Source organism: Ylistrum balloti, unplaced genomic scaffold, assembly GCF_031769215.1.
Source record: "Ylistrum balloti isolate Yb309-2 unplaced genomic scaffold, AGI_CSIRO_Ybal_v1 Utg369894, whole genome shotgun sequence".
Taxonomy (NCBI): Eukaryota; Metazoa; Mollusca; class Bivalvia; order Pectinida; family Pectinidae; genus Ylistrum; species Ylistrum balloti.
Genome location: NW_026782025.1, coordinates 162,094 through 176,374, shown reverse-complemented (window position 1 = coordinate 176,374; position 14,281 = coordinate 162,094). Strand labels below are relative to the sequence as shown.

At 34.2% G+C, this 14,281-nt stretch overlaps 1 protein-coding gene across 1 annotated transcript; it reads left to right on the top strand.

The window, feature by feature from the left end:
- The first annotated feature begins 1,191 nt into the window (after nucleotides 1-1,191).
- On the top strand, nucleotides 1,192-14,281 carry LOC132546528 (uncharacterized). The gene is made up of 15 exons (XM_060210247.1): nucleotides 1,192-1,214; nucleotides 2,095-2,234; nucleotides 2,534-2,589; nucleotides 3,600-3,722; nucleotides 4,430-4,578; nucleotides 6,233-6,338; nucleotides 7,263-7,475; nucleotides 7,819-8,076; nucleotides 8,381-8,575; nucleotides 8,948-9,133; nucleotides 10,041-10,211; nucleotides 10,604-10,751; nucleotides 12,000-12,163; nucleotides 13,576-13,896; nucleotides 14,102-14,281. The coding sequence occupies exons 1-15, from the start codon at nucleotides 1,192-1,194 to the stop codon at nucleotides 14,279-14,281; spliced, it is 2,433 nt and encodes an 810-aa protein (XP_060066230.1).

Below are 14,281 nucleotides of genomic sequence, written 5' to 3'. Positions count from 1 at the left end.
ATGGAACAATGTTTTTGTCAGTGTAACCATGGAACAATGTTTTTGTCAGTGTAACCATGGAACAATGTTTTTCACAATGGCATCACGGAAAATACCTACGATAAGCATATTTATTGTTGATATAACCTCGTTATAGTCCATTTAACCATGATATCAAATTACGAGGGACAGTGTTATTGTCAGTGTAACCATGGTATCAAATTACGAGGAACAGTGTTATTGTCAGTGTAACCATGGTATCAAATTACGAGGAACAGTGTTATTGTCAGTGTAACCATGGTATCAAATTACGAGGAACAGTGTTATTGTCAGTGTAACCATGGTATCAAATTACGAGGAACAGTGTTATTGTCAGTGTAACCATGGTATCAAATTACGAGGAACAGTGTTATTGTCAGTGTAACCATGGTATCAAATTACGAGGAACAGTGTTATTGTCAGTGTAACCATGGTATCAAATTACGAGGAACAGTGTTATTGTCAGTGTAACCATGGTATCAAATTACGAGGAACAGTGTTATTGTCAGTGTAACCATGGTATCAAATTACGAGGAACAGTGTTATTGTCAGTGTAACCATGGTATCGAATTACGAGGAACAGTGTTATTGTCAGTGTAACCATGGTATCAAATTACGAGGGACAGTCAGCGTAACCATGGTATCAAATTACGAGGAACAGTGTTATTGTCAGTGCAACCATTCGTTTGTATTGGTAGGAGTAGTGTTAACACGGGGTTTGTTATTACTATGCGGGGATCACACTGCCAAAGAACAGAATATGTACGCAATTTAACTAACAAAGATGTGTTCAGATCATTTGATAATGACAATGTCTGAAATCATGAATGGTCGTTTGGATCTGAGGTAGACGCTTTGATGTGTGCGTTGATCTTACCTTTAAGGCAATTTACGACACTTGTCTTTGGTACTGACTTTATAAGTTTACTATGCCACGCAATGTTCAACTGAATAAGATATTTTTGATCACTCAAAGTATGAACAAAAGAACAGATCAAATATTCCACTGTGTACTATCGGTTTATTATTAAATCACCGTTGTTAAAACACATATACTTCTCTGACATAACTGTAACAGTGAGTGTATACGGAAGTGTTCTATTAGTTCTCTCTGTTACTACAACGATATGTGAGTTATATCAGGAGTGATTTTCGTCATCTTACTCTGTAATGATGGAAGTAGAAGATTGCAAAAGGTACAGATTATACCAAATTACCACGATTTATTGATAATATATAAGTTAACAAATACCAAGTGTTTATGATATAAAACAATTTTATGAAATTTACATATGTAAACAGGGTATAATACAACAACAAAATAACTGAAGTCTGAAAAAACGAGTTCATTATAACATGGGTCTGTTATATGGAAATTACAAACTAAAAGCTGTTGTTGTCTGTAATATAATTCCATAAGTACTCGGAAAGACCGATGTCAATATAAGCGTACAATGAAAATAAACATATAGTTCCCTACTTTGATCAGCCTGTATTTGTTACTAACAAAGAAAATAAAACGTGTCTTATTTTCGAGTTTTATTGTACCACGTTTACATACGAGTCTTATATGTATTTAATGTCATAACAGCATGCTATATAGATATTTTAAATGGAAAAAAAATAAAATTTGACGTTTTAAATTAAAAGAAATCCTTTATCATGATTAAATTCATTCTTTGATAAATCAATCGAAACATGACGTTCAGTTCGTTCTGATTAGAATGGTTGAAGACGGTAAGAGAAGAATATTTACCATCTAAATAAAATATACTTTTAAGTATTATTTCATCTGTTTGGATAGGCGTCTATGTGAATATTCACTTGTACATCATTCAAATACAACGTGTTGAATGTCGTATGTCGAATTGCAAAACATTCCAGTTTGGTGTGTTGATTCTATTTCTGAATGTTAAATGTGGTATGCCGGATGTTGAGCCAAATCCTCATTAAATGCTGAGTTCATTAACAATTTTATAAGGCAGGATATGAATAATTGGAAAAGGCAATTTAAAGTTTTATTGAAGACTTTATTTATCAGAAGAATGTGTATATGTTCTCGATTAACTTTATCAGGACTCGTGTTTACGTGATGGGAGGACGTGGGCACGGCAAGACCACTGTCATCAACCTCCTCCTTGATCAAATGAATGCACCATCAGATCGTGGGGACATTTCTGTGTACACAGGCCGACTCTTCACAGATACCTCCAAAGGTGAGACGGATCTGTTGTGTATTTGTCGTCTGACCTCTGTGGTTTGTTAGAATCTGATGCCCACATGCTATATGATCTTATGATGATACAAAAACTAATTAACGAAGATATGTCAATACCCCCATGGGCGTCGACATCTTGTGGTATAAGATTTCCCAGCCTCTCTGCCTGGTTTGCACATTGTATGTTTGCTACCGGTTGTTTAACATCCTATTTTAACCTAGATTTAGCTTTTCTCAAACGTTATGTGAGCAGATAAGCAAATATGTGATATTGAACGTGTCGTGTTTTGTTTACAGAGGAGAGATTGGGTGCAGAGCTTCACATGGACATGTGGGAACTTCCAGGTAGTAAAGTATGTACGGACCTGTCCAATATGTCAGTGTTTATTTTTTAAGTCTAATAAGGTCGTCGCATTGATAACCAGTCCTGTAAGGAATGGGTTGATCTAATCATTTCATGTGTCTATTTCACAGCATTGCACGACTCCCTGTGGCGTGTCATGGTGGAAACATCGATGTAATACCAATTAAAACAGAACAATCACTAATGGCATTAATGACTTAACTATATATAGCTGATGACCTATTGATCCAGTTCTTCTATTTCAAGACGAAACCACTTTCAGGTCACATCATGAAATCGGTTACAATTAACAAAACAGAAGAAAATATAATTGTTTATCGTGTTATATTGTACCCTTTTCACAGACTCATTCTTTTCTGTATTGTACCAGAGTAGCTACCATCGACGACATTTAATTGTGCTTTAATGCATGAAATAAGTTATATTTTTAAGATTTAAATACTAACATGGTTAATACATTTGATAACCTACTGTATTAAACACAAAGACAAACTGCTTCACAATAAAGTATAGCAAATATTTTTCAAAAATTTAAATTTGAATTTCTGGACGACCTTTGCTTCCTGCTTATTGAGCAGTTAAAGCATTGTAAATGATCTTTTGACCAATTACAATCAATACCTGCATGGAACTCACCATGGTTTTAGTGAGCTATGTTTCAATCGATCGTTTGGCATACTTCTTCAAGAATTATATAATAATCGATGTAAAATTATTTCGGTGGAATGCGTTTTGCATGAATATTAGTCAATTCTGTAATCTCTCTTTGGTGGTAGAGCTTATTCAGTCCTACGGTATGGCGGGTGAGTCTAAATTCATGTCCTATCATTTCTTTTCTCAAAAGATGTAAAATCATAGCCTGATTTCAATTATTTCAAATTAGAAATCTTGACAGGTAGGTCAACCTTAAGAGCTTCATTAAGTCAATTGGTGATTTTTTTTATATATATTTCCATAGTTATGATTTACACACGTCTTCTTTTTACATTATTCCTTTAGTTATTGCGAGCACTCTACCCCGTCTTACTGACAGAACCCGCAATCTACCTCGTTCTGGTAACAGCCGACACGCAGGATCCTGATGTGGAAGTCTTAGACATCTGCAGGTATATAATGTATAAGGTAAGTGAAGCTGTCTTGGAAAAATCACACTTAAATTAGCATGACGATCTAATATGACCTCTAGCAAAACTTCGCATCTCCTGATCGTAAAACATCAAACTTTTTCTGTTCATTATCTGTTGTGTCTTTTTTCCTTGCTTTTCCCCCAAAGTCGGTGTCCCTTAGATTTTCATTTGTTAATGGGTCTGTCATATATTTTCTGCTACTTTTTGTATCGTTAACAATACATTTGATAATTTATGACACTTCTTTTAGTGATAATATATTATTTATTTCAGATGCTTTAACTATTTTCTTGCTCGGTATGTTAGTGTTAGGGTGGCTGTGTAACCCATTTTAAGTTAGAAAAATTAGAACTATTGCACATCAGATATAAATTTCCAACCACATTTTACATACTTTTTTTAGGCTTCTAAAACACTAGTAACTTCAATGAAAACATGTTGAATAAGGCCATTTAAAGCATGCTGACAGCAGTAGTGATTGGTCGACCTGAAATTATATAGTATTGATTAGTTGATATGAACTTATAGTGATATTGTTTGACTGGTATGGAATTATAATAATATTGATTGATTGATACAAAATTATAACAATATTGATTAGTTGACATAGAATTACATAACATTGAGAGGTTGTTTTTCAATAGTTGATTTAGAATGATATCAATATTTCTTTGTTGATATTGAATATTCTTATTTTTTCAGATTCACAAACCACACATCATTGCAATACTAACCAAAACTAACTTACCTTCGTGTCAAAAAATTAACATCGGTGACATTTGTCGTCGTATAAAGGATAGATGGAACGAGGTTGTCGGCCAGTACTCCCAGGAAAACACATCCTGTGATAGGTAAGTGAATTACTACTCTGAAGACAAGTCCTGTGATAAAATTACTACCAGGGGAACTTGTAGGTTGGTGAATTTCTCCCATAAGTACACCCCCTGTGAACTAACGCCAGGAGATCGAGTACTGTAATAAATGCCCCGTGATGTATAAGTGAAATGCCGTCAGGGGACCAAAAAGGCAGGTTAAATATTAGGTTAAATAATCATTTTCAGGAGAACATGCTCGGTGATAGCTTGGTTCATTACTTTCAGGTAAGCACGTTCTGTAAAAGGTTGGTAAATTACTGCAAAACGAAAATGTTCTGTTATAGGTTACCGGTCCTGTATAAGTTCGTGGAAAAGCTGCTAACAAATCACGTTCTACGATTTATAAGTGGATTACTGTCAGGAGAACACATCCTGTTTAAAGTCATAGAAATGCTACCAGCAGATCACGTTCTGCCATTTATAAGTGGATTACTGTCAGGAGAACACATCCTGTTTAAAGTCATAGAAATGCTACCAGCAGATCACGTTCTGCCATTTATAAGTGGATTACTGTCAGGAGAACACATCCTGTTTAAAGTCATAGAAATGCTACCAGCAGATCACGTTCTGCCATTTATAAGTGGATTACTGTCAGGAGAACACATCCTGTTTAAAGTCATAGAAATGCTACCAGCAGATCACGTTCTGCCATTTATAAGTGGATTACTGTCAGGAGAACACATCCTGTTTAAAGTCATAGAAATGCTACCAGCAGATCACGTTCTGCCATTTGTAATTGGATTACTGACAGGAGAACGCGTCTGGTATAATGTCAGCGAAATGCTACCAGCAGAACATGTTTTGCGATTTGTAAGTGGAATTACTGTCAAGAAGAATTCGTCCCGTATTGGAAAGTAAATTACTTTCAGGAAAACACGTCCTATAATCGTTTAGCGAATTGATGTCAGAAGACTATGCTTTTTTTCTTTTTAGATATGTCAGTTAATCACTTTCAGGAGAACACGTTCTGTGATAGGTTAGTGAATTACTGTCACGCACTGTTATACTTTGATTGCTACCAAGAAAACAGACCTTGCAATAGGCTACTGAATTTTTACCAGCAGACATAGAAGTATAACTTTGTGGTACTACTAAGAAAATATTTCTTCAAATAGTTTATCAGAAAGAACTGTCATGGCAGTTTTACCTGTCAAAAGATACGTAGAGATATAGCGCTAAGCCAGGAGTATGCACACCAGAGGATTACCCTGCACTTCTCGTAATATGTTAATAATGTATAATACTACTACGTAATGTCGCTGATCAGGTTTTGATCATGTCAGTGGGATAAAAAGTGCAACTCAATGCCATAAGTATATAATAATGAGGATGAGAAAACCCTGTAGTAATATTTTTATGAGATACGTAGATGGAGAAGAAGAAGAAGAAACCATGTTGAATATAAATTTATAATATAGAGGAAAACATGCTTATATCTACAATCTTGTCTACAAAAAAAATCATGTCTGAGGATAGCTTGACACAACATGATTGATACATGACATGTCATTTATATCATCAAGGGGACAAATCCGTTACCTTGATACAATGTACTGCTACCCGAAGTTATATTATGGTATCATGCTACCCATCCCCTCCTTAGTAACATTTCATGTTCTCCATCTTACAGATTAGCCTCAAGTGAAGAAGTAACTGGTGATGAAGCAAAGCAACCAGCTATAACAGAAAATAACTTTTCGTTACTTGTTCATCCTTTTAACTCTACTGACACTCAGGTACTTGTTTTCTTTTACTCTTTTTCTGCTGTAGTTGTTTACTTGAACCCCTTCCATTACACTTCTATAGATAATATTTAACAACCTAAATGTAACCAATTTTCTTAGTGATATTTGGGTAAATGAAATAAATTGAGTATATGTATTTTTGATGGTTGTGAGTAAAACAAACATGCCTTGAAATACTTAAATAAAAATTATAAATTGTTATATGTGACGTTTTGGTGGCTATCAGACAACTTCAGGTGTATAATTTCCTGAAAGTATCTTTTTGATAGTGTTGTAATTTTATTTACTCTGCATAAATAAGAAATAACAAAAATTTTCACTGGTGTAAGTTTTTTTATGCATGTAGGATGTAATAGGCTCATTGATATTAACGATACTGTTGTAAAACGTTGATGACGTCAGTGTATATCTACTGTCTTATACTAAAATGGTGTGTTAAAATATTTATTGGGATCTTGATATTTCACGAGATGTTATCATTTATCTTTTGAATGATGTTACGTTTCCTCTTCTCTTTAGCAAAACGTTTGTGTTGCTAAGCACGAAACCAAGCAAACCGTCAGCGTTGCTAAATACAAAGCTAAGCTTAACGATTTTTATGTTGCCGAGTCTAAATGTTTGGCACAGATCTAGACGTTGTACTTTCAGTGATCAGAGTGATAGACGACATTTTACTGCTGTAAAATATAAAAGTATATATATTTCATTCATAACTAATTCATTAACCGATACTAATGGTCTCCTTATCATTATGCATCTTTCATTTCTGAATATTCAAGTCTGATTTACTTAGAATACCATATAAACCTGAAAAGGTACTTTCCGTACTATATGTACATTTAGGTTGGCCTGGTATCACAGCTGTCAACATTTTTCGCATTTATGTAAACAAAAAGTAATGTGATATCTTACCAGATGCTCCAGCAGTTGAGAAAGTCACTCCTCGCATGTGCCTCTTGGATCTGTTCCGACGTTGGTTACGACTTATCTATCAAACCACGTCTCCTACAGACTTTTCAGTATATCCACAAAAAGAACAAGGAACATCTTATTTTTGTGACAAAAGAACAATTACCATACTCTTATTGCAACTTTACTGAACAAGCTTTGAACTATCTGCTGAAGAAGGTAACCGTTTCGCATCATTATAGAATGATTTGATTTAGCTACAAATCACTGCATATATCGATTGTATTACGTTTTCATGATACCAACTACAAATTACTGAAAGGGTTTTTTGCTTGAAGATAGGTCTTTGAAAATGTTAAAACAAAATGCTGGTATTTTATTTATTTTTCTTTCTTTCTATTTTTAGAACATGGTTTTCTTTTGATTCGTGGATTGAAAAAGAATTATAATTCACTAGCAGAGTGTAACAGAGACAATCTGTTTAAATATGATCCTAAAATAGATATTGATCCTACGATCAAACCGTACGAATATACCTGATTAAATCTTCTTAACTTGCTAGGACTATGTTCGAGAGTTCCACATCACGACGCAAGATGAGGCGACCACAGTTTTTTGTGTCGACCCTCTTGCCTTTTCTAACCTCATGTTGCGGTCCCATCTCGACGCTGGAGGGCATGTGTTTCGCTTGGAGGCTGGTAAGTTCTGGCCTTCAAACATGAACCGGACACCGCCGAATCCGACCGTCGTTGCAGGAGTGCTTGAAAATCTCCAGACCAGCGGAATGGTTCCTGAATCTTTTCTACCTCTGCTATGGAATGTAGGTTGTTTTTAATTGATCATTTACCAAACGGAAAAAAAAAAAAAAAAAAAAAAAAAAAAAAAAAAAAAAGACAAAATCATCTTATGTATACCTATATATTTTAATACATTATAGTTCTCTACCTAGCCGCATAGATCAATTTACGAATTGATTCTCAGCATTTGTATGGTAATTATGAGAATTAAATATAAATTAATCAACTAGAATATGTTCTCTTTTTTTGTAATCATATATGTTTCTATAGAAAAAAACTGATAAAATTGCATGAAACATTAGCACATTGTTAAAATTCTGTTTCTAGACGCCGTACATCCGTATGGACCAGATAACACTGGCATTGGGTGTGATGGAGAGTCTTGGACTAATCTGCCACGCGAACACCCAAGGACAGGCCATTGACCCGACCCCAGAGCTGGACATGCCGTTCTTTACTTATCTGTCCGGTACAAGCATGCGACAAATCATGCTTATGAACAAACTCCCGGAGACTAAACCGGTAAATCAAGTCTTCAGTATTATAAATAATGTTTTATGGTATGTAAATGCATCCAGTCAGAAATTAATGTTTTCTTTAAATGCGTATTTCGTAAATATTTACAATTGCATAGTGTTACGTAAATAGATTTTTTATCTTTAGGCGTAAACTCTTTTTTTATTATTTTGCAAATAAATCATGTTCAAAAACAACAATCTGCAATGACAGATCACGGCATCATTTGTATAGTAGTGATTAATTTTTATGAGCAGTGCAATTTAATAAGCGTTTGGTAGATTCACAGATACGATTGTTTTTGTGATAAAACTTCCATGTAATTTCATAATCTGGTCACTATTCAATGTGTTTTGCGACACTTTATGATGTCCTTAGAGCTTGCATTGGTCAGAGAACCCACACAAGGGAGACTTCCAGATCTCGGTCCACTTCTGCTGTAAATGTGCCATACCATTGGGTATAGTACTTAGGATACTAGCTTTGTGCTTAAATTTGACCAGACCATTCACACAATACAGCTATGTCTGGCAACAAGGTGTCCTCATACAGCTCGGAAAGGAGGTAATGGTTTGAAATTTCTTCACTCTCTTCAGATAGTCAATAGAAAATACCACATATAGGAAAAGTAAGAAATATATTCAATTATGAGGCTAGTTCACTTTTTCATCTAGATTTTGACATGCCTTTCGATCAAATTTGTTTTTTCCTCAGGTCCCCTCTAGGTTCAAAATTTAGGCCCTTAGCATCACTGACTAAGTCCAATTGAAAGGTGTTATTTGCTTGAGTGTGTTTTGCACAATATCCTAAAATCGGTTTCTAAACGGATATGAAATGTACAGTGGTACTTATTGGATAGCAGTATTATGCCAAGTCTAATATGAATTGCGAGTTTGTCTTGAAGAAATCAAAAAATTTCAACTCCTGGTTGAATATCCATTATTTTTCATTTTTCAAATTTCAAAATATATCTGTTTTTTAATCTGTTGCAATTACATTTGTATTATTGGTGTTAATGCTGGTTTATTTTCATTTGTTTTAGTTTAATGTAATCCAGAAAAAAAATAAGAAATATCTTAATGTCTTCCAATTTCCAATTTAGATTTAAATTTCGGTAGAGCGCAAAAGTTTGTAACAAGTGAGAGAAATGCAACACACCAAAATAAGAATATTCAAGAAGATTAAAGAGGATGAAATTACCTATTTGTACCGGTAGTAAACCAGTTAAGCATTGTAACTTTTCTCTTTCGCTTATTTTTATTTAGTTTCTTCCAATCAAGGTATTTACTCTCGATATAGTGGAACCTACCACAAGAAGTAATTGGGTTTTATACCTGGTCCTTCTATGTTATCAAATTTTAGTTGCCTATATTCGTTATCTTAATCTCCGTCATTATAATTTTTATCTTGAATATAGGATCTTCTTTCAGATTTAACAGGAAATTCCATGTTTTATCTATTGTTGAAATAGGTAAGGATTAACGTGAAAGGATTTACGAAGGAACTGCAATTCATAGCTCGCGTAGTGACGGATTCCTACTCCGACTTGAAGACTGCCACACAGGTTCTGTGGATGACCGTGGCACCATGTCTTGTCCATCTGCTGAATTTTTTAGCCTCGTTGCCAGGACTAGTTACAGAGGTAAAGTATGCTCAAAGTATACTTTAAATGGGTATTTCTATGAGCATGTGTTAGGAAAGACACAGATATTCCAGATTCACATATATGTAAGAGAGTTCAGTACGAAATATGTAACAATAAGTTAAAATTACGACATTTGAAGAAAATCGTTATTGAAAATTGACTAAACGAGGTCAGAATGTTAGCAAAGGAAAGTTTTACAAGGATACATTTGACAACATTTTGAAAATAAGATCAATGCATCTTATATATAATTTGTCTTCTGTTATGTAAATTAGTTTAATCCAGATAATGCCCTGTTCTCAAATGAGTGACAAATACCATGTATAACATCGAGATTCGAACACTCTAACTTCTTATCGTTATTTTGCATCGTTTATTGTTATTTTTAGAAGTACCTGAGTTTCAGGGGAGACCCGAATTTCGATGAGGTATTTAGAAAATCCGTTACAGACCGTCGTCTTAAGATTGACCAGCTAGTATCAAAACAGCTATCACAAACCGAGTCCATGTCGTCCAAATGGCTCATCCCATTCAAAGGTAACGATCCATATATAGTAGTAAAGGAATATATGTTACAGATCCATGGTAAGTAGGGAAATGTAGAAATAAGGACACATTAACAACCGTCTTGAACTAGCGGTTTACATCCTTCAATAGACTCATCGTGTTTATTTTTAAACAACCATTTGATTACGTCATAATTGATGTGACATGTGATACTAGAAACAGAACATGCACAATTTTCATCTAGCCTGTTGAGTCTTTGTTGAAGATTTTTTATCAGCTAATCTTTACTGATATATAACCATATGAAATTAAATATGTCACCAGCACAATCATGGATATAACTAGTACAATATATTATATAATTAACTAATGAACAGACTTATTCTGAGTTCGTTATTTTTTTGGTCGATATATAATTTATCACAGTTAAAACAAAATAACTCATAAATTAGAACTCGCAATTCATGTTTGGACACATTCTTAAAAGTAAATGTACTGCATTCAATAATCATAGGATATATACCATATGGACTTCTGACATATACTTGATTTATCAAATTTATAAAATCTTATGTTTCAGGTTTTAACGTATACTTTATAGAATTCTATATTTATCATTAATATATATATACTAAAACTCAACATTTAACAGAATGTATATTAGTTCAAGTCGATTGTTAGTTTGTTTTTATTTCTTTCTATGCTAGTACATATAGAAATGGAAAAAATTAACAGATGATTAAAACCGGCACTGTCGTCTATTCAGTGACTCGATTGGAACGGAAGTTATAACTGACATGGGGTCAAAATACAAGGAAACGATGTGGCGTTTTTTAATAATGTTTTAATAAGTATTTATCAATTGATATATTTTCTTTTGTACGATATGTGTATATGTTTTAATGAAAAGACAAAAACTAATTTCATAATCAATCATTCTGCATTTACACAGTTTAAACAATTTTAATTGATATTGGTTTTGTGATTCGTGAAAGAAAAATGTGCTAAATCCATTGCAGTGTCTGCAATGGTTCTTTTATTTGACGAAGTAGTGAAGATGCATATACAGCGGCAGCACTAAGCATACACATATAGGCGTTAGAGGCATGGTTCCTTGTCATGTAATTGATTAATACAAAAATATGTTGTTTTTATTGGTTTTGTTTATGTGTTTTGTTTTCGGGCTGGAATTTTAAAAACGTTGCCGAATTTTAAATTTTGGTTACTGGTGAATGACTTGAGGTAAATGTCTTCTTCGCTTTCTTTAATATATTTTAGTGGACAACTCTGTGACGTCATTCGAGACATGGCTTGCGTTTCTTATGGCGAACCGGAATGATGTGCTCCAAACACTGTCGCCGGAATTGCTGTATCCGCCCGATTCTAATACACGACCAGGTACTATATCAACTGAGAACATTCCTCGAAAAACCACAAAGAAGGTACGTTCCATCATGTGTCTACTAGAAGAACACTGCGTGCAAATTTTAAAAATTGATAAAAGTTTCCAGTTATCAAATCGAGTTGCCATGTATGTAATTTGTTTTGTACAATAAGACACACGAGAAAGGATTTGAAGAGTTCGAATTTGTTGTATATCGATTAACAGATTTTATTAAATGCGAAAGAAATTGAAAAAGAAAAGAAAATACAGGACATTTGATATTTTAATTGTTTCATTGACTCAGGGACATTATATTGCAAAACTTAGAAAGAAAATCCCAAATTTAACCAAACTTAAACAAAACAAAAGCAAAACAAAGAATAATGTTACAACCCCCTCAAAAAGAGTACACCCTCCACTTGTTTGTTATTAAGGAAGGTTCAACATATCTTTCCCTCATTTGCTGCTTCGTCAATTGACATTACAGGTTTAGCAAAACGAAATCGGGATATCACTTGATAAATAATTGAAATCGATGAAGAGTATTTTTCTAATGATGTATATCTGAAACATGAAGATAAAAAAGTTGTCTATGGTACAAACTTAAGATAGGTGAGAGGTTAGCTCTGCTCAGGAATTTTGTAGCACCCTAGTTTGACATAAGTTTGGATGACATGAATATATATTGCAAGCCACGTTTTCAAGGTTTCAGTTTTCGAAGTCATTTTGGGTGTTTATAACATTCCTTCAGGGTTTACTTTTACCTCTAACATCAAGGAAGGAACATGATATGGTGAAACCTCTGTATGATATCTTTCCATAATTCGGCAATATTCTGTCGATTATCGCAAAAATATTTTTTATGTGTATTAGTCTATAAAGAATCTATATTTCCCAGAACTTCTAAAACGTTTCCATTGTGTATCAATACAATAATTACGGGTTTAAGACTACGTTTATACATCTTCATGTTCGTCAACTCCAAAAACATTGAAAATAACCAAATACTACTAACCAACCCGTTTTTGCCTGTGTAAGTCTTCACGTAGATTTATTCGTTCTTCGTTCGTTCTTTTATCAGCTTTGAATGCATACTTGTGCAAATACCCCAGAAACTAAACTCGTAAAAAACTTTTCTAAAAATTAATCTGTATTTTCTAATATTGTTTATAAACTGTGCTTGAAAAGGTTACCTGTACATGATATCACTTCTATATTGTTTGTAATTCGTCCCTGCCAATTCTCATCACATTGCAAATAAATACATTATACATAGGGGTATATATAGGGGGTTGTTTACTGCATACAATACGTCGAACGTCAACCTCGATTACAAGTCTGGTTGCAAATATGGACTTCCGGTTTCTGTCAATTAAAAAAAATAAGCCTTGTTTTATCTTCAAGTTTCTAGTCTATGCATGTAAATATTTACCATTATGAACTTCAGATAGGTACTTGTCTTAATTTCAGACTTGTAAAGTGAGCTGGGATATTGAAAACAAAAACACAGAAACTAAGAAAAGTCCTAACAAGACTGATCCAGTTACACAGGAGACGGTAGTAACAACGTCACTACATCAGACCAAGTTGGCATCGAGAAAGAAAAGACGTAAACATGTGTTGCCAATTAAACATAAAGTATCACCGTCACATAAGGGGGCGGTAACGGGATTCGACGAAGAAACGGCATTGAAAGTGGCATCTTGTATTTCAGCGACAGTGCTATCTGCTAGTGTTGCGAGGTTCATGGAAGACGAGAATAGGGTCAACAGCACATGGTCGCCAGAACAGGTAACGGAAAGTTATCCTCATGTAAAGGAGAGAGAGAGAGAAAGAGAGAGACAGGGAGAGAGAGAGAGGGAGAGAGAGAGAGAGAGAGACTAAAAAATTATTTCCAGGTCCATCTCTGTATAAAAAAATTATTGTTTAGATCTTGTTTTTTATTGTCATATTTTTTGCTAACCGTTTTTAACGTCTTTTTAACCACTTTTTTCAGGTTCTTGCCGTGCGCGAGATCTCACAGTTGTCATCTTCAGTATGGGAGGGCGATATGACGAAATTTTCCGCCGCTATTTCTCATGCTGTAGAGAAAAATAAGCAAGCAAATGATATAAAAGCTGCCAAGCCAGATCACTCACCAACCATTCAATCTACCAGGTTCTGTGTTCTGTTATAA